This window comes from Procambarus clarkii, chromosome 1 (genome assembly GCF_040958095.1).
Source record: "Procambarus clarkii isolate CNS0578487 chromosome 1, FALCON_Pclarkii_2.0, whole genome shotgun sequence".
Lineage (NCBI taxonomy): Eukaryota > Metazoa > Arthropoda > Malacostraca > Decapoda > Cambaridae > Procambarus > Procambarus clarkii.
Genome location: NC_091150.1, coordinates 19,519,620 through 19,545,126, shown reverse-complemented (window position 1 = coordinate 19,545,126; position 25,507 = coordinate 19,519,620). Strand labels below are relative to the sequence as shown.

General features: G+C 42.4%; 1 protein-coding gene across 1 annotated transcript in view; it reads left to right on the top strand.

Annotated features, from left to right (window-relative positions):
- The window catches only part of LOC123753965 (Inositol 1,4,5,-trisphosphate receptor), a 402,759-nt gene that overhangs the window by 295,124 nt on the left and 82,128 nt on the right, over positions 1-25,507 (top strand). Inside the window, 4 exon segments of the mRNA XM_069331935.1 lie at positions 4,851-5,083; positions 8,727-8,865; positions 13,720-13,827; positions 23,949-24,130. Coding sequence (XP_069188036.1) covers positions 4,851-5,083; positions 8,727-8,865; positions 13,720-13,827; positions 23,949-24,130 — 662 coding nt within the window.

Below are 25,507 nucleotides of genomic sequence, written 5' to 3'. Positions count from 1 at the left end.
GTATGCCATGCATTCTGTCAAACCTGCATGCTTGAATGGTGGGAAACTACTACAGTGGGTCAGGCTAACCTGGAAAGGACGGGGGGGGGGGGCTGGTTTGAGCGCCTCAATGCGTGCTTGTTCGCCCTGAACTTTCTCGAGATGTCGGGTAGGTACAGCTTCATGTGCAGGTTCCTGCCCTTTTGGCATTCTTGGTGGCTGAGGACTTGCATGCCTGTGGGCATTTGGCTTTGGTCTTGAGCTTCTTTGCCCTGCTTGAGCTGTCTTCAAATTGGCTCGAGGAGGATGTGGAGGGGCTGGTTTCTGGGCCTGCGTCCGGTACGTTTGCCTTGGCGGTTTGGGAGTCGGCTGTCCTGTTGAGGTTTGTGCGTTGATTCTGAAGGAAGCGGTGTCTCTGTTCTCTGCTTCTTGCCTCGCGTACCGCCAGGTGTTGCTCGTTCACTCTAGAATGTGCTTGAGCCCTGGCTCTTAGATTTTTGTCCCCTTTTACCCCTTTGCTGTTTGCAGAGTCTGCGGTTGTGCAGTATCTGCAGGCGGCTTTGTCAAGTTGCTGTCCCATGTGGGACTTGTTAGTTCTCAGGGAGGGCCACTGGGTCATGCCTGGGTTTGGGGTTCCTTCGGTCGTGTTGGGTCAGTGGTGCCAGATTCGGGGTCGGCCTCGCCTTCGGAGACGAAGGAGTCTGGTCGATGCAGTGATCGCTCTGTGCATCGTTTTGCTTCATGTAAGGGTCGTTGGCCCTTTCGTAATTCTCCCATTGACTGGGCAATGGGGAAAGGCTCGCCATCTTTGCCCATGCCTGGTCCCACGATTCGTGGGCGTTTCGGGTTGTTTCTTCCGGCCTCTGGTGGCTTTGTTTTGGCTCCTCCTCCTTTGGGGGGTTCAGGGTTGGCAGGGCAAGCCTCTTCTCCTGTGTGCTGTCAGGTTATCCTGGAGTGAGTGTGCTTGAGCGTGGTCGAACCGACAGTATCCCTCAGGTGGGTTTCTCTCCTGTTTCAAGTGCCAAAACGGGACTGTGCGGATCTGAGGTTCATTCTGGACTTTTTCTGTCTGAACCCTTGGGTCTTTTGCCCCTTCTTTTGGATGACCACTATGTCCCAGGTCTGGCTTTTTTCTTTTGAGCTGGGTGGACACTTGGATGGTGTTTCTGGACCTCCGGGATAAGTATTGGCATGTCCTGATTCATCCGAGGTTCAGTGATTGGCTCGGTTTTGTCATGGGACGGCACACTTACCTCTTTCGTTGCCTTCCATTTGGCTTGAATCTGGCTCCTCGCATTTTCACATGCCTTTCCCGAGTCTTGGTGGCGCATTTCCATCTGCTAAGAGTTAGAGTTTTGGCCTGCCAGACGACTGGTTGGTGTGGGCTCCTAGATGGTCCACTTGTCTGTTTGCCAGGGGTGTGGTTCTTTAACAACTCGCCGAGTTAGGGTTCCTGGTGAAGTTGAGGCAGTCCCATCTGGTTCCGTCCCAGGTTTGGACCTGGCTGGGTCTTATTTGGGACTCTCGGACCGCTTCCTTGTCTCTTCCTCCAGAGGCATTGCTGATGCTGCGGTCCTGCCTTTGCTGTTTCTTGGGGGAAGGAATCCCGAGTCACTTGGAGGTTGATCAAGCAGTTGTGCGTGAGTTTGAACTTCCCCATGCTGGTCTACCCTCCGGATCGGGTTTGGCTTCGGCGTCTAATTCCTTCGAGGACGCCCCTTTCGCTTCTCTCGCGTTCGCTGGGTTCGTACTCTAGGGGCCTTGCATCTTTTGCTGCGTCGCTGGCTTCCTTTTCGGGGTTTTCGGGGTTCAGTGCCTTTCGCGCCTACCAGAGCCCTCGCTCGATGTGTTCACAGATGCATCAGGTGGGAAACCCACCTGAGGGACAGGGGTCGTATCGACCATGCCCAAGCACACCCACTCCAAGATGAACTGATGAAGCGCAGGGGAAAGAAGCCTGCCCTGCCAACTCCAAACCCTCCAAATGGGGCGGAGCCGCCCAACACCACCACAGGTTGGATGATATGACATGACAAAACGCCCACGAATCGTGGGATCAAGTGCAAACAAACAGAGCAACTCGTCCCCTTCCATCCCCCCTGTCAACAGCGAAGGCACCAGCACTGTTGATAAAACCTCTGTTCACCTCTGAGAGGAGAAAAAAATGAAAGAAAATAACAAAAAAGTAAAAGGCAAGAAGCTGACTGGCGAGCAGAGGAAGCACCGCGCTGGCCAGATGAAAAAGGCACCGAAAGACACCAGTACAGTATAAAAGCTGCACCAAATGCCCACCTCAGCAACAAAAATTGAAGCCCCCGTCACGATCAGAAAACACGTTCCAAGACCCCGAGAAGAGCAGTCTGCAAGCCAGAAAGACCCTGGAATCCCAGAAGAGGAAGAACTGGGGCACACAGGAGGTAATCAAGGGCCTCCAGAACCCTCAAAGGGGACCAGAATGGAAGAAAACCTCCAGAACAAAACTGAAGAGCCTAAAGGAACGTGGAATCGAACCCAGGGGTAGCCCAAACCACAGCAGAAACGCACCACAGAAAGGAAGGGAAAAACACATCACCTAGACTGAACCACTAATGAAACAGCCAGAAACAGATGGAAAACTGAGGGACTGAAGGTGTGGGAGTAAACATAGCAAACTGCCAGGGATACAGGGCCCAAACCCCTGGGCCCAGACACAGACACAAAATACAAAACTGGGTGAAAACCAACACCTAAGCATTTCCATAGGAACAGGAGAAGGGCAGAATGCCCTAGACGAAAGAACAAAACATAGAAATGGCAACGGGAGGACAAAACCTGCAAAGGAGGGGAAAAAATGCCCTCAAAATGCGAGCACACATTCCCAGGCACATGTAAAGAAACAAAATGCAGCGCCACCTTGGCGGGAAAAGTGACCCACAGAAAAGAAAATGGCCACCATAACAAAAGGAGACACAGTAGATGTAAGAGATTCAAAAATACGTCGGCAAATGTGGAATAATAAAGCAGACGAGAGGGATGAAAAACAAATAAATCCCCGCCCAGAAGGCAGAAAACCCAAGCTGGGGCAAACAGCCCCAGAACTGGTGGTCCTTCAGGTTCTTTCTGACCCTTCGTCGTTTTACTTCCATATCCGTCAGGGTTGTCTTGTTCTTTCTTTTGTGGTTATTTCAGGACCATCATCTTATGACGAACACTGTCGCCTCGTATCGTGTGGCGCTGGCGGAGCCGCTGCAGCTGGCATTCGGCGTTGATGTTACTTCAGCACCATGTCTTTGGATCGGGTACTCTCCTTTCTCTCTTCCCCTCGGTTTGTGGATGCGATTTGGGTTGACCCAGTTTCCCTTGTTCCCTGTTCCAGGGTTCGGGTCTCCCAGATCGTCTGCAGGGTTATTTGGTCCAGCCAGCCTGCGGTTTATCCCTTCGCCCATGACGTTCGTAAGTTTGCTGCGCTTGCTGTTGTTTTTGGTAACATGTCTTGAGCTGACATTCTTGCGCTGGGCTTTTGGGGGTCAAACAGGGTCCTGGCCTCTCACTACCTGGTCAATGTCTCTGGGCCTAGTTGGGCCTGTGTTGCACTGGGTCGGCAGTTGCAGCCAGTTGTCTCGACCTCATGTTGAGATGTGAGGAACAACCGCCACACGGGTAAGTCCCCTTTTTGGTTTCTCTTTGGGTAAGTAGCTCCGGGGAGCCAAAGGTGCCCCCCCCCCCCTCCAGAAAACCAGCGTTGAATGTAATGAAATGACATTTTCTGGGTGAGACCCAGAGGCTTCCCGGCATCCCTCCTTCCCTCCGGTCGGCGGTTTCTTTTCACGTGTTTTAACATCCAGCCTAAGAACTGACAGGCTTGGGTTACCAGCGTGGGTCTGAGGATCCCTCTTCCCCCACCCGGGGAGGTGGGAGGGTTGCGCAGTCGACTGCACGTTGGTAACGAGATGACATCATGCTCGTTTGCTCATTTTTTCTTTATGGGGACTTCTATCCACTCGTTTGGAGTTTTGGAGTAATTTTTAACCAGAATGGGAGGGTGTTTTGGGGTACCTATCTTTCTGGGTGCCTGACCCGGTCGATGGCAGACATAGAGTACTTCTAAATCATATATAATGTATGGCTATAGGCCATTGCTCCACATGCCTCTCTGAGGGGGGGTGCCAGGTTCTGGCTTGTGGTCCATGGTTGGCCTAGAACTCCATGTACATTGACTGATGCCCAAAGCTAATACATTCATATCAGCATAAGATAGCTCCGGGGAGCCTCCGAGTCTCACCCAGAAAATGGCGTTTCATTACATTCAATGCTGGTTTTTTTTTTGTTCTGAATTCCATGGTGCCATTTCAGGGAGCATTCTGTGGAATGTGGGGTAGTTTCACGTGGTTGTTCTATTTAGTGACTTTGCTATCTGCTGGGTGGTAGAGGTAGCAACGAGGTGCTCTAGTAGTAGTTTATAAATATCTGAGCAATGCCTGGCGACAAGAGTTGAATCAAAGAACTTCTTTGAGGAGGTTTTGGAAGCACAGTACTATATGAATGTACCTTCTGACATTCATTCCAGGCTAGTTTGAGTTTTCCAGTGTCTCACTCTCCAAACTTATGGCCCAGTGGAAGGGGGAGTGAGTATTGCTGACTTTTGCAGTACATATATATAGTGCCTTAGAACAGATCCCCCATTGTATCAGTGAAGGAACCAGTGATACTGGATGGGAAGTATAATGTTCTTTAGTATAGCACACACATGCCTTGGGGAGTGACTGAGTAGTATGCTCTGAAATTAGATTTCCATATACATTTGAAGCCTTATGTTTTCTGTTTTATTTATCTCTGGCAGTTTGTGTTAATATTCTTAGAGAATTATTTGTTAATACTGTATTCATTAACAGATGTAGTGCAGCGACGTTCGGGGAAATCCTTGGCTGAAGTTCAGTGTGATTTAGCCAAAAAAGGGGCAGCAGTCCTAGTGGTAGACCTTGTGATGAAAAGTCAAAATCGACATCGTATTTTTGTGGAGGCAGTGGAACTGGGCATAGCACTCCTGGAGGGCGGCAATAGAGAAATTCAAGACATGCTTTATAATAAACTCCGGGAGAGTGACAAGAGTCAAAATTTTTTTAAGGTAATGCTCTGTGAAATTATGTAAACAATTTGTATTTTAGAATTTAAGAATAAGGCTGTGTTATTTATATTTATGTATGTACTGTGTAGTTCAATAATATGTATAGTGAGTATGTATGCATTTGTACTCTGGTAGTAACTGTGGGAAGGAGATAACTGTGGGAACTGCCAGATCTCCTCACTCTGGCCTCTTGCCAATTATTTGTCCAGACTGATCCCTCTCTCACCCTATTATGAGTACACCAACACAATACATTCTTGGGAGATTTTTTAGTAAGAGAAAGAGGAAAAGAATGGTAAGAAATGTCTAACTCCATCAACATGGTCAAGTGCTAGATGAGACACAGACAATGTGGCAACCCCCCCCCTCCCTACCAGAACTACTGATATTAACACCAAGTAAAATACCCAGCACTTCCACCAAGACAATAACATCTTGCGTATGTGCCAACAAACAAGGTATCAAAATATTCAAATATATAAATATATAATAAATAAATGTTTATTCAGGTAAGGTACATACATACAAGAGATTTTACAAAAATTGATAGATTTATAGATAGAACTAGTACATACAATGCCTAAAGCCACTATTACGCAAAGCGTTTCGGGCAGGAAAAACATCAATGACCAAAACTTACTACTAAGTGAGTATAAAGTAGTCCACACCAAAATAAAGTCCACTTTATAACTGCCCTCCTGAATGAGACATATTCAATGTTTGCAGCTTTATCTGAAGCTCTCACAAAGGAATATTATGACATTGAGATATGGATACCAGAATTCAGTCTTTTTAGATGTGCTAGGAAACATAGGGTACAGGTTCGGGTCAGCCTGTACAATAATGACCCCCATCTGCACTAAGCTGCTAAACACCACAAATAATGTGGTGAAAGTGCTAATAATCAAAATTGAAATCCTAAATGCCGTGATTGTCCTTGTATACAAATCACTAGATGCAAATCCTCAGCAGTTTAAAGACCAACTTACAAAATAGAATATTGCTAAGAAAACCTCACAAACTGCCCCAAACATCATCTCCCTTGACGACTTTAACTTACTGCACCTAAAATGGAAAATGTAGCATATACAGTTATACCAGAGAGAATTGACGGTTTAAGTAAACAGTCACACACAATTGACTTCTTATAGATGTGTGACAGAGTTGGTAAACCAGCAAATAATGGAACCAAGTAGAAAAGGAAACACCTTATATTATATTTTTAATAGACAATTGATTAGGGGACATAATGATTACAAATTCTTGTTACTCAGATCACAACCCATTTAAAGTTCAGACAAGTATGGACAATAGACCTGTGCAGTCAGTCTCAAATCCATGTGTAGGAGAATTTGTACAATTAAATTTGTAATATCAAATGGATTAACCTGGAACAACTAAATGAAGACCTCACAGAAATATCCTGAGAGTGAGATGTAGATAATGCATATAGCAGTGCCGTAATAAAATAGGCACAGTAGCACCAGAAATGTTGACATTATATAACACTAAAGAGAAAGATCAAAATATACAAACTGGAACAAGAACAGCGTTCCCTCTATAGGTGAAGAAAATGATATGCACAATCAAATACTCCACTCAGTCCCAAGAATGACTAAGAAGGTTATGTAGAGAAATAGAAACAATCGAGCTAAAGTTGCAAGCATCATACAAAATCCAGGACTGACAAAGAAAGCAGATGGCCATAAGCGAATTAGAGAGAAATAAAAAATAGTGTTTCCTATGCAAAATCAAGGACAACTACATCCGGCATTGGGCCCTTGCGAAAGGGTGATGGTACCTTCGTAGATGACAGCAAAGACATAATTGAAATACTAAGGCTATAGTACGATTCTTTTTTCAGTGACCCCCTGAACACATTGAATATCACAACCCATCCTCATGTTTATATAGTAGTTTTGTATCTTTGTGCACCATAGTACAAAGATTGACGTTCTAAGCAATTATATAGTAGAATTTTGTACTATTCACTTTATAGAGTCTGAATAAAATGAAGGTAAAAAGCAAACATAAACATTTCTGGGCCTAGAATAGCACACACATGGACTATATTAGGCCTCAGATATTGTGTATTAGGCCTAGGAAGGTTAGGTTATGTTAGTTTAGTTTGTCTTTGCAACATAAATAGAAAATCCTTTCCGGTTTGTCCAAATTCAATAGTAGCGATTTCTACTTTCTAATTGCATTGTATGTCGGTATATGTACTATGGTCCTCATCATTACTATAAGTACTACCAAAACAGGAGGATGAGCTGGAATATCAATGATTCAAACAAATCTTTATGAATGTAACACCACCATTGAGCCATATATCTGATGTCACCCTAACCCCACTTAACTTTGAAGTAGCCATAGACAGCCTGCCCATGCACTCTACACCATGTCTATACTTCTAGAATTCTATATTCATCAAGAATTGCAAAGAACCACTTGTCACAGGCCCTAAACACATTTTGGAAATAGTGTGGATACTAGTGTTAATCCTGAAATACTTAAAACAGCAGAGATGGTGCCACTTCACAAAGTAGATAGCAAAGCAGATGCAAAAATTGATATACCAGCAGCTTTAACATCGCACATTATAAAAATCTTTGAAAGGGTGCTAAGAAGTAAGATCACAAAACACATGGAATCACAATGTCTACACAACCCTGGACAACATGGGTTCAGAACAGAACACTCTTGTCTCTCACAATTGCTAGACCACTATGACATGGCTTAAGCTGCCATGGAAGACAGGCAAAATGTGAATGTAATATACACAGACTTTGCAAAAGTCTTTGACAAATGTAACCATGGTGTTATTGCACACAAAATGCGCACAAAAGGAATTACTGTACTCTCAAAAGTAGGGAAATGGATCTTTAACTTCCTAACAAACAGAACTCAGAGTGTAATAGTCGTCAAAGTAAAATCTGGATCATCCAACGTAAAAGCTCAGTCCCCCAGGGTACTAGACTTCCTTCAGTATGTTTCATCATTCTCATATCAGACAAAGACAAGGATACAAATCTATAGTACTGTATCATCCTTTGCAGATGACACTGGAATTTTCTTGAGAGTAAACAATATAAAGGCCAGAGCAAACCTCCAATCGGATGGTAACTAAGTCTTTCACTGGGTCACATTAAATTACATGATGTTAAATGAGGATAAGTTCCAGTTACTGTGCTATGGAAAGAGAGGAAAATATCGAAACAGAAATCACATATAAAACAGTCAAACCACACTATTGAAAGGAAAAGCTATGTAAAAGATTTAGGGGTAATCATGTTGGAAGACCTGACTTTTAAAGAGCACAACAATGTTGCTGTCAGAACTGCATGAAAAAGGATAGGTTGGATAACAAGAACCTTTCAGCTGTTTCTTTCAACCTTTCATTGAGCTGTTTTTGTTACTAGTGCTTTTGGGGTGAGTGAAATTGTATGGAGAATCATCTTGGAAGAATATTTGTATTTGTTTTAATTACATTTGTTTAATTTTTGTTGTCTTATAAATGTCTCTTCATTCTATATTGAATATTCTTCATAAAGTGACGTGTAGTTTGTTTAATTAATAACTCTTTTATCTAAATATTTGTCAATGCAAATAAAGCAATAGTAATAAAATTGGTGTCCTACAGGTTTTTGACAATAAAATGGAAGAAGCTCAGCAAGAGATACGGAACACTGTGACTGTCAACACCTCTGACCTGAGTGCCAAGACCACCGATGACAAGGATGGCCAGAAGGAAGGAGAAAAGTTAAATAAAAAAAAGGGAGGTGAGAAATCTTTTGCTTTTAGTAAAATTAGATGCTGTCTATTGTACATTAACAGGTATACAAGAAATATGATGTTTGTGTTGATTTTTCTAAGTACATATACTGTGTGAGCACTGTTATCTGAAGCCTGCTGAGCCAAATATTTGGGTTGTCCAGCTAAAATCACATCCAGATAATTTTCTGGCAAAACTACTCCACCTCTGAACAGAAATCTGGATAACCGGAGATAAGGTTACATAAATTTTCAAGCACTACACATTTCAAGATCTTTTGTATCAAACAAGAAGACAAACTACAACAAGGTAAGCTGAAATCATAGAGAAAATAGTAGGTTTAGGAATAGGCCTTAATTCAAAGTAAAATGTCAGTGATTTTAGGAGGATAGGAAAATATGAGAAAGACAAGAACTGCCCCTTAAGGGTGACGTTTAATGGAGTGAAACAAATCATGGAAGTGCTTTAAAATGCTAGGAAATTGCAGAGTGATAAGGATGGTAAACTTTGGTCAATAAGACAAAACCTCTCAAAGGAAGACACAGAAAAGCTGAGAATGAACCTCATGTGAAGCAAAACTTCTAAATGGGAATAGCAATAAAGAAAGAAAGAAATTCTGTTTTCTTCAAAGTATTATGGACTGGAAAGCTAGTGAAATGATACATAAAAACAAAGCAACAAAATCATTAGAGGAAGGGGAAGTAAAAGACAAAACTTTTTGTGTGTTTATATAATATTTAAATTTTTGTTATTTATGAGGAATAAACCAAAACAAAAATATTTTGAATGAGGTCGTATTCCAATGGGACTACTCAGTTAGGAGACGTGACAGGAAGTTTAGGAAGGGGAAAGGAGTGGCTGTGCTGGTGAAAGAACATCTGAAGGTAAGAGTGTTGAAAGTTGACAACCCTTGAAAAGTTGACATAATGACATTTCGGGTTTGGAATCACGATGATAAACTGATAACTAAATGCCTACAGCCCACCAGCAAGCAACACATGGACAACAGAGGAACTAGATGACAAATGAGAAGGGTCTAATAATTGTCGTGAGAGAGAGACTACTGTATAAGCAGATTAAGATAAATCATGATTGTTAGTACTGAGGGACTTCAACTTGAAAGCAATAGACTGGGAGTCTTATGAAGCAAGAACAGAGGACATTCATGTATCACCACATCAAGCAGGCCACAAGAATGAAGGAAGGGAATGTTCCATCAATACTGGATCTAGTATTCACCAGGAAAAAAAGAGAAGAGATATTTGACATCCAGTACTTTTTTCCCTTGTGAAAGAGTGATTATGTCCTGTTGGAAATTCAAGTATTCTTTGTGATATAATCTAGAAGAGAATGGGGACAGTAAAATGGTTGATAAACTTGATTTCAAGAGTTTATTGAAAACTCTTGAAATAGGCAGGGACACTATGGGAAGCTTTGAAAATTAATGAATTTAATTAGACAGACTTGTTGTTAGGCAAGGAAGTAAGTTAAATGTATGCTAAATTTTGTGAAATATACGATGAAGATACAGAAACATTCATACCAAAACAGACATGTAGGACCAGAAAGCAGGATTGGTTCAGCAGAAATTGTGAGTCAGCCAGAGAGAAAAAGATAACATAATGGGTTCAGTACAGGGAAGTACAGTATATGTTTGCGGCCTAACCCACAAACATAACCGCTCTACAAGGAAGCAAGATAAAATTACACAGCTTTGAGGAGAGAGGCAGAAAGGAACTTTGAGAAAGGTATAGCGGACAAATGTAATACAGATCCAGGTCTTTTCTATAAATTTCGTTAAAAGCAAGTTGCATTTAAAAGATAAAAATCCAGAGATTGAAAACGGGGAACAGGACTACTGAGAATGAAAAAGAAATGTGTGAAATACTAAATGAACAGTTCCAAAGTGTGTTTGTACAAAATGAGGATTTCAGAAAAGCAGACCGAATACCAATTCCAGAGCACGATATAGAGTACATGGAGGAATCTCAAGGCGAAATGGAAAAATTACTCAAGGGGTTAGGAAGAAATTAAACAGTTGGTCCTGATGGAGTTTCACCTTGGGTGCTGCGAGAATGTGCAACTCAGCTGAGCATTCCACTCCTGTTAACACTTTTGCTGCCCCGGCGAGCGACCTGCAGCGCACCTCAAGGTCGGCCGAGTGATGCGCGTGAAACCATCGACATCCGACAAATGTTTATACAGTTCTCTTTTTAGCTTTCTGACCTCAATTTTTGTGATACGTTGTTTTGATTGGTATCAAATCCTTCACAATAGAATGCTGTAATGTGATATTTGCATATAAGAACATATACTCCTCACTTTTCTATACTTTCAACGAAAACTTAGTAACTTTTCCCTTATACTGAACGTGTTTCTTTCACTGCTTTCATCATGGATTGGCTTTGTTCTTGATCAGTATCCATCTGGAAGTCAATTTGCAGTGTTTATAAAGCCAGTAACAACAAATACCTGAGATAAGATAACCAGAATGGGAAAACTTTTTGACTCCAGAGAAGGCCACAGCTGTCACGAGCGAGGATATGAGAACAGTGAGCCTCCAGCGTGGGTGGGCGTCCACACGGCGGGGTCAGGATGCCATGTGGGGTATACTGAGAATGGGAAGAAGTTTGCGCTAATTTTAAGACAAGTCCCATAGTATTCGGACAATAAATGGATTTTGTTTATAATTTTAAATTATTGACGCTGTTTGCATCATGCCGCATACTTCGTATTTTGGTTTCATAACGAAATGTGTGTGATCAGGCAGCGAAAGTGTTAATGATTCAAACATCTTTGTGCACAGTAATCTTAGCAGATATATGTAAATAGACAAACAGAGTACTAATCTATAAAAAGGTAGTCGAGAAGAACCTCTAAATTATAGACCCGTATCATTAACAAGCGTAGTAGTCAAAACACTAGAAACAATAGTTAAAGTCAAGTGGGATGAACACCTAGAGAGAGTAATGACATAATAACAGATAGACAGTATGGTTTTTGAACAGAAAGATTCTGTGTAACAAATCTAATTAGTTTTTATGATAAAGCCACAGAGATACTACAAGAAAGAGATGGTTGGGTTGACTGTCCACTTGAACCTAAAAATGGCTTTTGACAGAGTCCCACACAAGAGGCTTTTCTGGAAACTGGAACATGCTGCAGGGGTGACAGGGAGACTTTTGACATGGATGAAAAATTTTCTAAATGACTGACAGATGAGGGGCGGTAATTAGATACAACGTATCCAACTGGAGGAATGTTACTAGCGGAGTACCACGAGGTTCAGTTCTTGCCCCAGTAATGTTCATCGTTTACATAAACAACCTATCAGAAAGAATACAGAATTACTGTATATGAACACATTTGCTGATGATGCTAACATCACTGGAGAAGATAGGAGATGCAGACAATTGTCATACACTTCAAATTGATCTAGATAAAATAAGTGCTTGAAGTGTCAAGTGACAGATGGAATTCAATGTGAATAAATTCCATGTTATGTATGGAATGTGTAATTGGAGAAAATAGACCACACTCAACTTTCAAATAATGTGGAAAGGAATTGAAGAACTCTGATAATGAACAAGACCTAGGGGTGGATTTGGATAGTAAACTGTTACCAGAGTAACACACACAAAACATTGTGAGAGGAGCATATGCGTTGATTTTCAACTTGAGAATTGCATTTAATTATATGGATGGAGAAATCCTAAAGGATTCATGACTTTTGTGAGACCAAAAATGGAATATGCAGCAGTTGTATGGGGCCAGTATAATTTACATGTGGAAAATATTAAGAGGGGCTGGTCCCAAACCTGCACACAGAAATAACACCACATGAGACCTGAAGGAATGGCAGGATATGCCAAATACCCCTGTTGAAAAGCAGAGGTGCAATAGGTACGCTGAGGGAGAGCTCTATCATCATCAGAGGCCCGAGACTGTTCATCACACTTCCACTACACAATAGGGGCATAACTGGCTGACCCCTCAGTGTTCAAGAGAGAACTTGATAAACACCTCCGAAGGATACCCGATCAGCCAGGCTGGTCCCTGGTTACGTATGTGATTCATACGTAAGGCTGCGAGCAACTGTGTCCAACAGCCTGGTTGAGCAATCCAGCAACCAGTAGGCCTGGTCGAGGATTGGGCCACAGGACATTGAGCCCTCAGATCATAGCAAGGTAACCGCAAGGTAAGGTGCCTATATCACAAGAAGCAATACAATACAATACAACATAAATAAACTGGAAAAGGTGTAGCGGCATGCCACAAAATGGCTTCTAGAACTGAAAACCAGAGTTACGAGGAGAGACTAGAGGTGTTACACATGTCAAAAGTAGAAAGTAGAAGAAAAAGAGGCGATATGATCACCACCTACAAAATACCAACAGGAATCGACCAAATTGACAGAAGAACTCCTGAAACCAGCAACTTCAAGAACAAGAGGACACATATTCAAGATAAGGAAACAAAGATGCCAAAAAAATATTAGAAAGTTTTATTTTGCAAACGAGTGATAGACAGTTGGAACAAACTGAGAAAGGTGGTAGAGGCCAAAACCTTCAGTAGTTTCAAAGCGTTATACAAGAAAGAGTGCTGGGAAGACGGGACACCATGAGCATAGTTCTCATCCTCTAACTACACTTAGGTAATTACACACACACACACACCAAGACTGAAAACAGGGCACCACAAGCATACCTCTCATTCTGTAATTACACTTAAGTAATTACATGCAAGTTACAGAGTATTAATTTTAGTAATATAAAATCAGTGGATTTATCTCTATCTCCTGATTGCAGTGAGTCCCCCATTAATCAACACACTCCTGTTTTTTTCCTTTCTAATTGCCCAGGAAATAGACCAAATGGATTAGTGATGAATGATGAGATTCGTGAAGAGCTGTCTGTTGCTGCATCGGTTACCTCGCAAGCTTACACAAATATTAGAGCTGGCAATACAGGTTAGTGATTGCATGTATGGATTTTTATGCTTAAATACAAACAGTTACTTAGCAATTGCACTAAAATGTAAATATTAACCCTCTAAATGTTGCTGTCATCAAAAGTATCATCCTACTTGTCTGCAAGAAATAGATCATTGAATATTATGAAACTTATTTTCTAGGGGACCCCTCAGCAAGTCTCCAACCCTTGTGTAGGCACCCTACAGCCACTATCATCTCATCTCGCATCTCAGACTTCCTTATTGACCTACCAGAGAAAGGCACTAGAACTCTATCTTCTTTGTGTGAACCAGATTCTCTGACCTTGGTTTTCAGTAGGCCATGCAAGTCTAAAGAGTTCAGCACAAGTTTGAAAGCTCTATTTTGTCAGTGCCTTAAACACTGAGGCATTATTTATAGAAACCACACAAAGTGTCATTTCATTACACTGAGTGCTTTATTTCTGGAGGATCCAAACAATAGCTTCCTGTAGGTAGCTCGCTCAGATAGGTCCACACATGAGTCCTTTATGATCTGTTCACAGATCATAAAGGATGAGACCACAGCCTGAACCTCCCCCCCCCCCTCCATAACTGCACAGGGAGCAAGGAATTGTTATAATCACTCTCCCCAAGGAAACAAAGCAGCAAACAACTCTGCAAACAATCCACCCAGCAGTTAGGTCGATCCCCCCCAGTTCCATTGCCAGCTATTGCCAGTTAGCGGCACTACTAGGAGCTCGAGCTCCTCGTGTTAACAGCTCAGTCCTGATGCTGATATCCCCAGATGTGGACCGCTCCTTGAGTCACCGGCTATAGTGGGTCCTAATTTTTTCAGTGTAATCGTTTGTACTTTGTCCCTTGGGGGGCCATGTGCTTGTATATGGCTCCCAAGGGACCATACAGTGTCAGTCGCCCCAAGGTACTGACACTGAAGGCGGTTTTCAGTGTCACTTTTTCCAGAGTGTCCCTAGTGCCTGGGTGTCCTGCTTGATCCTTGCCTTTCAGGCACTGGTAAGCTCTGAGGGTGTTTGGTGTGGCTCATTGTGATCAAGTCATCAATCCCGCAGTCGCCACTTACAACTTTGAGAGATGTCCAATCATTTTATTATAAACTAATGGTTGGTTTTACTCTCTCTGCTGCCTGTTGGGCGGATATTGCCCTGTAGCCTGCAACCTGCAACATTTGGGTTACACTTACTTATGAGCAATTATGGGGAATGTGATCTAGCTCTTTATGCACTTCCTTCTGGCCATTTATACCTGGTGTGGTAATTACCTCTCTCGTTATTAATGTTTTCATAATATTTTTTTGTAAAGTTGTGGATGGAATTCGCTTCAACAATCTCTTCCTTCAATGCAGTCCACTTGCCAACCACTCATGGTTGGAGTGGTTGAGGAGAGATGTAAGGAAGCATGAACCTCCTTACATCTCTGTGAATCAATTGTATCCAGCTTCCACTGATATCCCCTTATCCTACATCTTTTTAATTTAAATAGGCTTCCTTTGTCCACTTTGTCTATTTCCCTCAGGATCTTGCATATGTAGTTATCATATCCCCTCTGTGTCTTCTCTTCTCTAAGATTGTGAAGGATGAGTTCCCTCAACCTGTCATCATAGCTGAGCCCTCTCAGTTCTGGGACTAATCTAGTTGCAATCCTCTGAACTTTCTTGAACTTCTACTTGTGCTTCACAAGGTGTAGGTTCCATGCTGGTGCTACATAGTCAAGTAATAGTCTCACATAGGCAGTGTGTGTATGGACTTTAAAGCTTCCTTCCTTATTTAGATTTATAAATGAAATTATGTTTGCTAACTTCCCATGTGCTGCTAATGTTATTCTGTTCACACAAGCTTGTGGTGTAAGAGCTGGGATTATGTCTACACCCAAGTCTTTTTCTCTTATTGATTCTTATAATTGCCTTAACCTCATGATGTAGTTAAATACAGGTATCCTATTCCCATTACCCTATCTTACCATACTACTAAGTCCAGTCAATAAAAGGTGGCCACACAGCAACCCGTCCTCTTAAAAATAACGTCACTTTTGGCTCGTATGCGCGCTATGGCCAAATTTGGACGTAATTTGAAATGAAATCGACTCACAAAAGTGACGTACTGTTCCATTTTCTGTTGGAGTCGTCCGGCTTACTCGGCAAGCTTAGAAGAGGCAACTTTCCATTAACGTTTTTCATACCATTTTGAAACTTTATGAGAATTTCCTGCCCACCTAACCTATCAGAGGACCCTTAACTTACTGTTGTTGAAAAAAAATCCCAAATTTATTTTCATTTTTTTTCATGTTCAAATTACGTCCATATTCGTCCATACGGGCAAACGGCCAAAAGCGACGTTCTTTTTAAGAGGACAGGTTGCACACAGAGTTGGAAGACAATGCCACCTCCCTCCCTCCCTCAGCATTACTCCTCCCACCATAGAGCACAGCACAAATTATCACCACAATCCTGCTATTATCAGAACCTTGGTCATTTTTATCACAGGGGTCTTCTCTAATACTAACATCACTAAATAATAACAGGTTCATGTATAGTGTTACATATTTAGGCGATGCTGTGTTCACAAGCTGAACAGCAGTGCTGTTAGCCTCATGCTGCATGCACTAGCCTTGGCTGCTCACTCAGTACTGAGACTCTCACACCCGGATATTTTACCCACAAATTTTTTTCAAGGTGGTTTCTGTTTACTGTTGATCACGACTGGACCATAGCTACCCCTATCCCTCGTGGGGCATTTAAAATCGTGTGCTAGACCCTCAATCATATATGTACGATGTGCACGATTTCGTGACATTTACTCCCATCATATATATATATGTATTGTGCGATTTAAGGGTTAAGGCAGAGCAATGCAGTGGTTAAGCTATGCTGACTTCCTGGATGCTTTCCCAGTGAGGGTGGGTGATTATCCTTTGCTTCATGTGCCTTTGTAAGGGGGGCCCAGTTCTGGCTCTGATATCCAGTAGGCCAAACAGAACTGATTCCTCTTCAAGATTTTCCGGGATCGGTTCCGTTGTGCCATCCTCACCAGTTACTCGACGTGTTCACGGATGACTTGGCTATGAGTTGGGGGCTTCATGACCAGTGCTTGCCAACCGTCCCATGGTTGGAGGTTGGGCCCATTTCTTCTGGCGCACAGCACAATGCGCAAGTTTGTGACTGTGTGTCAAGCCCTGCAGAGGATTCAGCAAATGTGACCATGGTGTTATTGCATACAAAATACCCATAAAAGGAATTACTGTACTGACAAAATAGGGAGATGGATCTGTAACTTCTTAACAAACAGAACCCAGAGTGTAAGAGTCAACAAAGTCAAATGTGAATCATCCACCGTGAAAAGTCTCCGTGGTGTAGTGGTAAGACACTCGCCTGGTGTTCCGCGAGCGCTATGTCATGGGTTCGTATCCTGGCCGGGGAGGATTTACTGGGCGCAATTCCTTAACTGTAGCCTCTGTTTAACGCAACAGTAAAATGTGTACTTGGATGAAAAAACGATTCTTCGCGGCAGGGGATCGTATTCCAGGGACCATAGGATTAAGGACTTGCCCAAAACGCTACGCGTACTAGTGGCTGTACAAGAATGTAACAACTCTTGTATATATCTCAAAAAAAAAAAAAAAAAAAAAAAAAGCTCAGTCCCTCGAGGTACCTCCATTACTTTTCCTCGTCCTCATATCCAACATAGACAAGGCTACAAACTATAGTAATATATCAGCCTTTGCAGATGATACTAGAATATTCATGAGAGTAGACAATATAGAGGACACAGTAAGACCTTCGATCCAATGTTAATCAGGTCTTTCAGCGGGCTGCAGAAAATAATGTTTAAGGGGCCCCTGTGACTGTGTACTGAAAACTCCTCAACTCACTCAATTTTTTGTGTAAATAATATATTCATGGTAAATGCTCCAACTGTTCCTAATGGATCAACATCATACCATTAACAGAAAAAAAGTTACAAATAAAATAGAAAACAAAAATAAAAAATTCACAATTTCAAATTAGCTTTAAAAATATTAAAATGTCACTAATTTTTATTGTATTCATTATGGTCTCATAATGGCATATAACGTTCAAGTTTCTAAGGACAAAATATTGTTGACCAAACCACACACTAGAAGTTGAAGGGACGACGACGTTTCGGTCGTATTTGTTTCGGACGGACGTTTCGGTCCGTCCTCAAAATATTCTTTGAGAGTATAGTGTACTGTAAAACATTTTATCAATGTGGCCATTCCAAATGTGTGCAAATTTTAGACGCAAAAATTTATAACTCGTAACGTTATGGCTTTATGACTAAACGATCCTCAGAACACCTTAGAACTAAGAACTTTGCACATATGTAAAAACGGTGAGAATCGGTCAGAAATTGTTATTTTTAAAGGTGTCTCAAAGTTGAAATTCTTAATTTAGGGATAATTGAAGTTAAAGTTATCGACAATGAATATGGTTGTTCTAATTAATGAATTTTCTTGTATGTTTTAATAAACTTTGCTTGGCATGGTCTCCTTCATGAGGCAAATGCAGTGTTTGCGGCCCTAACAGAAACCCACACAAAGGACTACCATGATGGTGAAATATGGATCTCAGAGTACAATCTTTTCAGATGTGATAGGAAACACCGGCTTCAGGGTGGGGTCAGCCTCTACATCAAAGACACACTCATCTGTACTGAGCTGCTAAACACCTCAAATGATATGGTGGAAGTGCTGATAATCAAAATAGAGATTCTAAATGTAGTTATTGTCCTTGTATATAAGTCACCGGAGGCAAACCCTCAGCAGTTTAAAGACCAACTAATGAAAATAGAACACTGCTTGGAAAACCTCACAAATCCAGCTCCGAACATCATCCTGCTTGGGGACTTTAACCTACGGCACCTGAAATGGAAGCACCTGGCTAATACAGTAATATCAGAAAGAATACCAGGAAGTAGCCTAAATGAACAGGCACATGCAAATGACCTGCTACGGATGTGCGACAGGTTTGCCTTAAACCAGCAAATATTAGAACCAACTAGGAAGGAGAACATGCTGGACCTCATTTTCACTAATAATGATGAATTGATCAGGAACATAATGATTACAAATACCTGTTACTCAGATCGCAACTTAATTGAAGCTATGACAACCATGGGGAGTAGACCTTCAAAACCAGTCCAGATTCCCGGTGGAGGAGATTTCAGCAAATTCAACTTCAATAATAAACAGATAAACTGGGAGCAAATAAACCAGGACTTCACAGAAATAAACTGGGAAGAACAGCTAGAAAATGCAAACCTGAACCAGTGCCTGGAAAAAGTAAGCTCAGTAGCACTAGAAATATGTTCAAACCGCATACCCCTAAGAAAAAAGAGAAAGAGATGCAGATTGGAACGGGAACGTCGTTCCCTATATAGGCGAAGAAAACGAATCGCGGAACAACTTGAGAGTCGCACCTTATCTCAAGAACGGCGAAGAAGGTTAGGTAGAGAAATAGAAACAATTGAACTCAAGCTACAAGAATCATACAAAACCCAGGAGAGGCAAAGAGAGCAAAAGGCCATCAGTGAAATAGAGAGAAATCCTAAATATTTTTTCTCCTATGCAAAATCAAGATAAAAAACCACATCTAGTATTGGGCCCCTGCAAAAGGGAGATGGAACTTTCACCAATGACAACAAAGAAATGAGCGAGCTACTGAGGAAGCAGTACGACTCTGTTTTCAGTGAGCCATTAAACGCACTAAAGATTGATAACCCAAATGAATTTTTCATGGATATGATACCAACATCAAATCATATATCAGACGTCACCCTATCCCCACTAGATTTTGAAGAAGCCATAAACAGTATGCCTATGCACTCTGCACCAGGCCCGGATTCTTGGAACTCCATATTCATCAAGAACTGTAAAAAACCACTATCGCAGGCCCTCCACATTCTGTGGAGACAAAGCCTAGATACTGGCGTTATTCCTGATATACTAAAAACAGCAGAGATAGCACCACTTCATAAAGGAGGAAATAAGGCAGAGGCAAAAAATTACAGACCGATAGCACTAACATCGCACATTATAAAAATTTTTGAGAGAGTGCTAAGAAGTAAGATCACAAAATACATGGAATCACAGCATCTCCATAACCCCGGACAACACGGTTTCAGAACAGGGCGCTCTTGCCTGTCACAGTTGCTGGACCACTATGATATGGCATTAGATGCTATGGAAGACAAACAAAACACTGATGTAATTTACACAGATTTTGCAAAAGCTTTTGATAAATGTGATCATGGCGTTATTGCACATAAAATGCATTCAAAAGAAATTACTGGAAAAATAGGCAGATGGATCTACAATTTCCTGACCAACAGAACCCAATGTGTAATAGTCAACAAAATAAAATCCAGCCCATCAACCGTGAAGAGCTCAGTCCCCCAGGGTACTGTGCTTGCTCCAGTACTTTTTCTCATCCTCATGTCGGACATAGACCAGAACACAACCTATAGCACTGTATCATCCTTTGCAGATGACACTAGGATCTTCATGAGAGTAGGCAACATAGAGGACACGGCAAACCTCCAGTCAGATGTAGATCAGGTCTTTCTATGGGCTACAGAAAATAATATGGTGTTTAACGAAGATAAGTTCCAGCTCATGCGCTATGGAAAAAATGAAAATATAAAAACGGAAACCACTGTACAAAACTCAGGCAAATCATGACATAGAACGAAAAGGCAATGTAAAGGATCTGGGTGTACTCATGTCGGAAGACCTTACCTTTAAGAACACAATAAAGTAGCCGTCACAACTGCAAGAAAAATGACAGGTTGGATAACAAGAACTTTTCACACTAGAGATGCTATACCGATGATGACACTTTTCAAAACGCTTGTGCTCTCTACAGTGGAGTACTGCTGCACAATGACAGCCCCTTTCAAAGCTGGAGAAATTGCTGACCTGGAGAGCGTGCAGAGATCCTATACTGCTAGAATTCACTCAGTAAAACACCTAAACTATTGGGACCGACTAAAGAGCCTAAATCTGTACTTCCTTGAGCTCAGGCGGGAGAGATATATAATAATTTACACGTGGAAAATGTTAGAGGGGCTGGTCCCAAACCTGCACACAGAAATAACATCACATGAGACCAGAAGACATGGCAGGATGTGCAGAATACCCCCATTGAAAAGCGGAGGTGCAACAGGTACTCTGAGAGAGAACTCTATCAACATCAGAGGCCCAAGACTGTTCAACACGCTTCCGCTACACATAAGGGGCATAACTGGCCGACCCCTCACAGTGTTCAAGAGAGAACTGGATAAGCACCTCCAAAGGATACCTGATTAACCAGGCTGTGACTCATACGTCAGGCTGCGAGCAGCCGCAGTCCAACAGCCTGGTTGATCAGTCCAGCAACCAGAAGGCCTGGTCGACGACCGGGCCGCGGGGACGCTAAGCCCCGGAAGCTCCTCAAGGTAACCTCAAGGTAAGGTAGGCATTCGTACTCGAATATGTGAAAGTTGTACATCAATATGTGTTGAAATGAAGTCAAGAAAAAAATAACCCCCCAAAAAACAAAATATAGGAATAGGTTAGTTATAACAAACATATACAGGGGTACCTCAGTTTAAGAGTTTAATCTGTTCCTGGAGACAGCTCGTATTCCTGAAACCTCATAAACCGAAGCTAATTTCTCCATAAGAAATATTGGGAAATGAATTAATCCGTTCTTGACTACTCAAAAACCTCACTTCAAACTAAATTTTATACCTAATTCATCTAAATAAACCTACAAAATTATGTTCAAGTTTTACTTACCCTTGCTGATGACTGCTGTTGGCGTATGGAAGATGGTGAGGAGGGGGAGGAGGAGAGGTGTTACTGTTTGTCAGGGGAGTCCCCTTCCATTATAACATCAGGCAGTGAGGACCTCTCTGGGTGTACACTCCCTGGCACATTTTGCCTGCATACCACTAGGTCCTGGTTGTGGCTCACTGCTCGATTTTCTCACAACAAATCTGTCCATGGAAGATTGTTTTTACCTTCTTCGCAAGATGTCTCTCTAGTGAGGCATCACATCCTTTTTCTAAATTTTTCTAAATTTTTCAAACCATCCCCTGCTTGCCTTAAAGTCTATCGTATCTGCACTTGTTCCAGGTTTTTTTTTACAAGGTCTTCGTGCAATACCCTGGCTTTCACACAAATGATGGCCTCTGAAACACTATCACTCACTAACTCCTTGTTGTATATCCAATTTATAACAACTTTTCCACTTCCTCAAGTATTTGTGGTCTTTGTTTCGAGATTGTTCTTATGCCTTTTGCCACTTTAGCACTCATAATGTCCTTTTTCTTGCTAAGTATAGTGCATATCGTTGACGTGGCTTTGTTGTACTGCCTACAAAGTTCAACAACACGCGTACCATTTTCATGCTTCTGAATGATCTCTTGTTTTTACTCTATTGTCATCCTCACATGCGCTTTCTTGCCTTGAACCTTACCACTGACTTTCTTGGGACCCCATGGTGAGATATATAATAACAACTTTTATGGTCAAATTGGCCAAAAATCCAACAAAACTCTGAAAATCCTGGGGAAGAATTCAGGCGGGATAGTCACTGGGCGCAAGGCACTGGTAAACTGAGGGGTGATCGCCATGCCACCACGCGCTAGGTCGGCTTGTACGCGTATCAACACCCCTGCCTTCCGAGGCAAATATTCCAAGCAAATCCTGCTCATATTCTGAAAAACTCGTATACAGGGACACTCATATTCTGAGGTACCACTGTATATTGCAGTAACTTTATTGTGCATATATAAGTGATAAGACTCTCATCTGGTCCTCATTCATCAATACAACCTAAAGAGACAAAGAGAATAGAGTTTGAAATCTGTAAATAAATCGGCCAAAAAATCAAACTCACAACTTCTGCCACCTGTGGCTGATTAACATGTTGACCAATATTGTTCCAGCTTCACACACTTAGTGCTGGATATGTATTTTACAGGACATACAAGTTACAACAAAATCTGCATAGAAACAAAGCAGAGAAAAAACAAGAATAAATAAATAAATACAAAAAATCACAAAAAAAGGGGGTTGTCAGCTTTTTGTTCAAAGGGACATAAGAACTATTGCCATTGGGGCAATGTATTTAAATACCTAATAACAAAAATACAGCATAATAACATACTAACTCATTATGTGTTTCAGCTTCACACACTCAGTGTCCTCCAGGTGGCACCAGCAGCATTTGCACTTCGTGGACTCTCCTTATTACTACTTGATTTCTTTGAGCATCAGAGAAGTGCTTGCATCTCTTTATTCCTGATTGCCAGTAAATAGGATGTAATGGCCAGATTCTGGCAGTGGTCCTCCAATAGGCCAAACTGAAATGCACTGCTGATGTGACCTAGTACTGTAGTTGGGAGCCATCTCGGCAAAATAGCATTAGGGAGCCACAGGACTCGCCCAGAAAGTGGCATTCAATACTGGGTTTTTTCTTCAGCTCTGTGGTTAGTTATCGTCAGGGAGCCACCCTTTGGCCCCTCTAGGAAGTAAATGATGAACATAATGAAACACCTCTTTCTGGTTGGGCCTCAGTGAGTCCCCTTGTAATTTACCCTTTTCACCCTTTTAGGTGCTTCGGTGTGTGTGGTTTTCAGTTCCAGACTGAGCTATAATGGTATGGGGAGCCAGAGCTTCGGGTGGTGCTGCCTGGCAGAGGCTAGCTGGAATTTGGAAGGTTGACCTAACAGCTGGGTGGATCGTTTGCAGTTGTTTACTGCTTCATTTCTTTTCCTTCTATGAACCTTGCAGTTATTTCTTTTGCTTTTGCTTATTTTCTGGATGCTGCTTGATCTTGAGGGTGATAATAACAATCCCCTGCTCTCTAGTCCACTGTGAGGGGGGGGGGGATGTAGGTTCTGGCTCTGGTCTTTGGTAGGCCATTAAGGACTCGTAAGGCTGTGTGACTAATGTGTGTGTGGGGCTGTTTGAGTGAGCTAGCTGCAGGGAGCCACCAACGTGCAAACAGAAAAAGTCTTCTCATTAATTCATTACATTCTTTTGTAATACATACATGTCTTTTCGTAATAATTGGTACTAAGTGTTGGAGTTTTTAATTAATTATTAACCATTGCACAGGAGATGACACCAGTTCCTGTCTAGGCCTTAACACCTTGGAAGAAGTAGGTGAAAACTTTGGAGGTCGAGGCAACAAGGAATCTCCCACAGAAAATCCCAAACTATCTCCTAAGATTGCTGTGATGGAACCAGTATTGCGTTTCCTGCAGCTGCTCTGTGAAAATCATAACTTGTTTCTCCAGGTTGGTAAATGAGGGATTATGTAAATCTCTACATTATACTTTGAAGTTGAAAAGATTAAAAAATGCACAAAAGATTGGCAAATGCACTTTAATGCTGACAAATGTTAGGTTCTGAGCCTAGGTAATGATAATAGTTACTAGACATCAGCTAGACAATGTTGAAATTGCAAACTTTGAATGCTAGAAAGATCTAGGAGTCATAAAATTAGTAGGTAGGTAGTAGATAGTTTTAAGCCAAAAAAAAAAAAAAATCAATGTTGACATGTTCAAAATTAGGCAAATAAGATAATGGTATTCATATCCAGAAGGATTAACAATAAGAAGGAACCCAAGGCTTAGGGTTCCTTCAGTCATCGTAAGCCAGTTGTGCCAGATGCGGGGCCGGCCCCTCCTGCGGAGCCGTTGGCATCTGGTTGGCGCAGTGATCTCTGAGCATCGGTCGGGCTCTCATAAGGGTCGTCGGCTCTTTCGCGGTTCGCTCCATTGACGGGGCAGTGGGGGAGAGGTTTTGGTTCTTTCCCAGCTCACCGAGTTTGGGTTCTTGGTGAACTGGTGGAAGTCCTATTTGCTTACCTCTCAGGTTCGGACTTGGCTGGGTCTTGTGTGGGGACTCACGGACCTCTTCCTTGTGTCTCCCTTCCACGGCGTTGCTGCGGCTGTGGTCCCGCCTTCAGCTGTTTTCGGAGGGCACCCAGGTCACATATTGGTTGTTCTAGCAGCTGTGTGGGAGTCTGTACATCACCCTGCTGGGCTACCCATTAGGTCAGATCTGGCTTCGGTGGCTGTTCGGGTTCCTTCGGGGACATCCCTTCCGCCTCTCTCGCGATTGCTGGGTTTGGACCCCAGGGGCCTTTCGTAGGCTGTGGTGTTGCCGGCTTCCTCTTTTTTTTTTTTTTTTTTTGTTCTGTGCCAGTGCGCCTACCCGAGCCCTCGCTCAATGTGTTCACAGATGCCTCGTCTCTAGGCTGGGGCTTTGTCGGCAGTGCTCACCAGGGCTGCCAGGGTCGGTGGGGTCCGTCCTTCTGTCGGGCTCACAGCACGGTGCGGGAGTTCACGGCGGTGTGGCATTCGTTTCAGAGGGTTCAAGAAGTTGAAGGATCAACGATCTGGCTCCACTCAAACTGCTCCCCTGTGGTTCATTGTCTGAACTGTGAGGGTTATCTTCTTGAGGTTATATTGAGATGATTTCGGGGCTTTTAGTGTCCCCGCGGCCCAGTCCTCGACCAGGCCTCCACACCCAGGAAGCAGCCCGTGACAACTGACTAACACCCAGGTACCTATTTTACTGCTAGGTAACAGGGGCATAGGGTGAAAGAAACTCTGCCCATTGTTTCTCGCCAGCGCCTAGGATCGAACCCAGGACCACAGGATCACAAG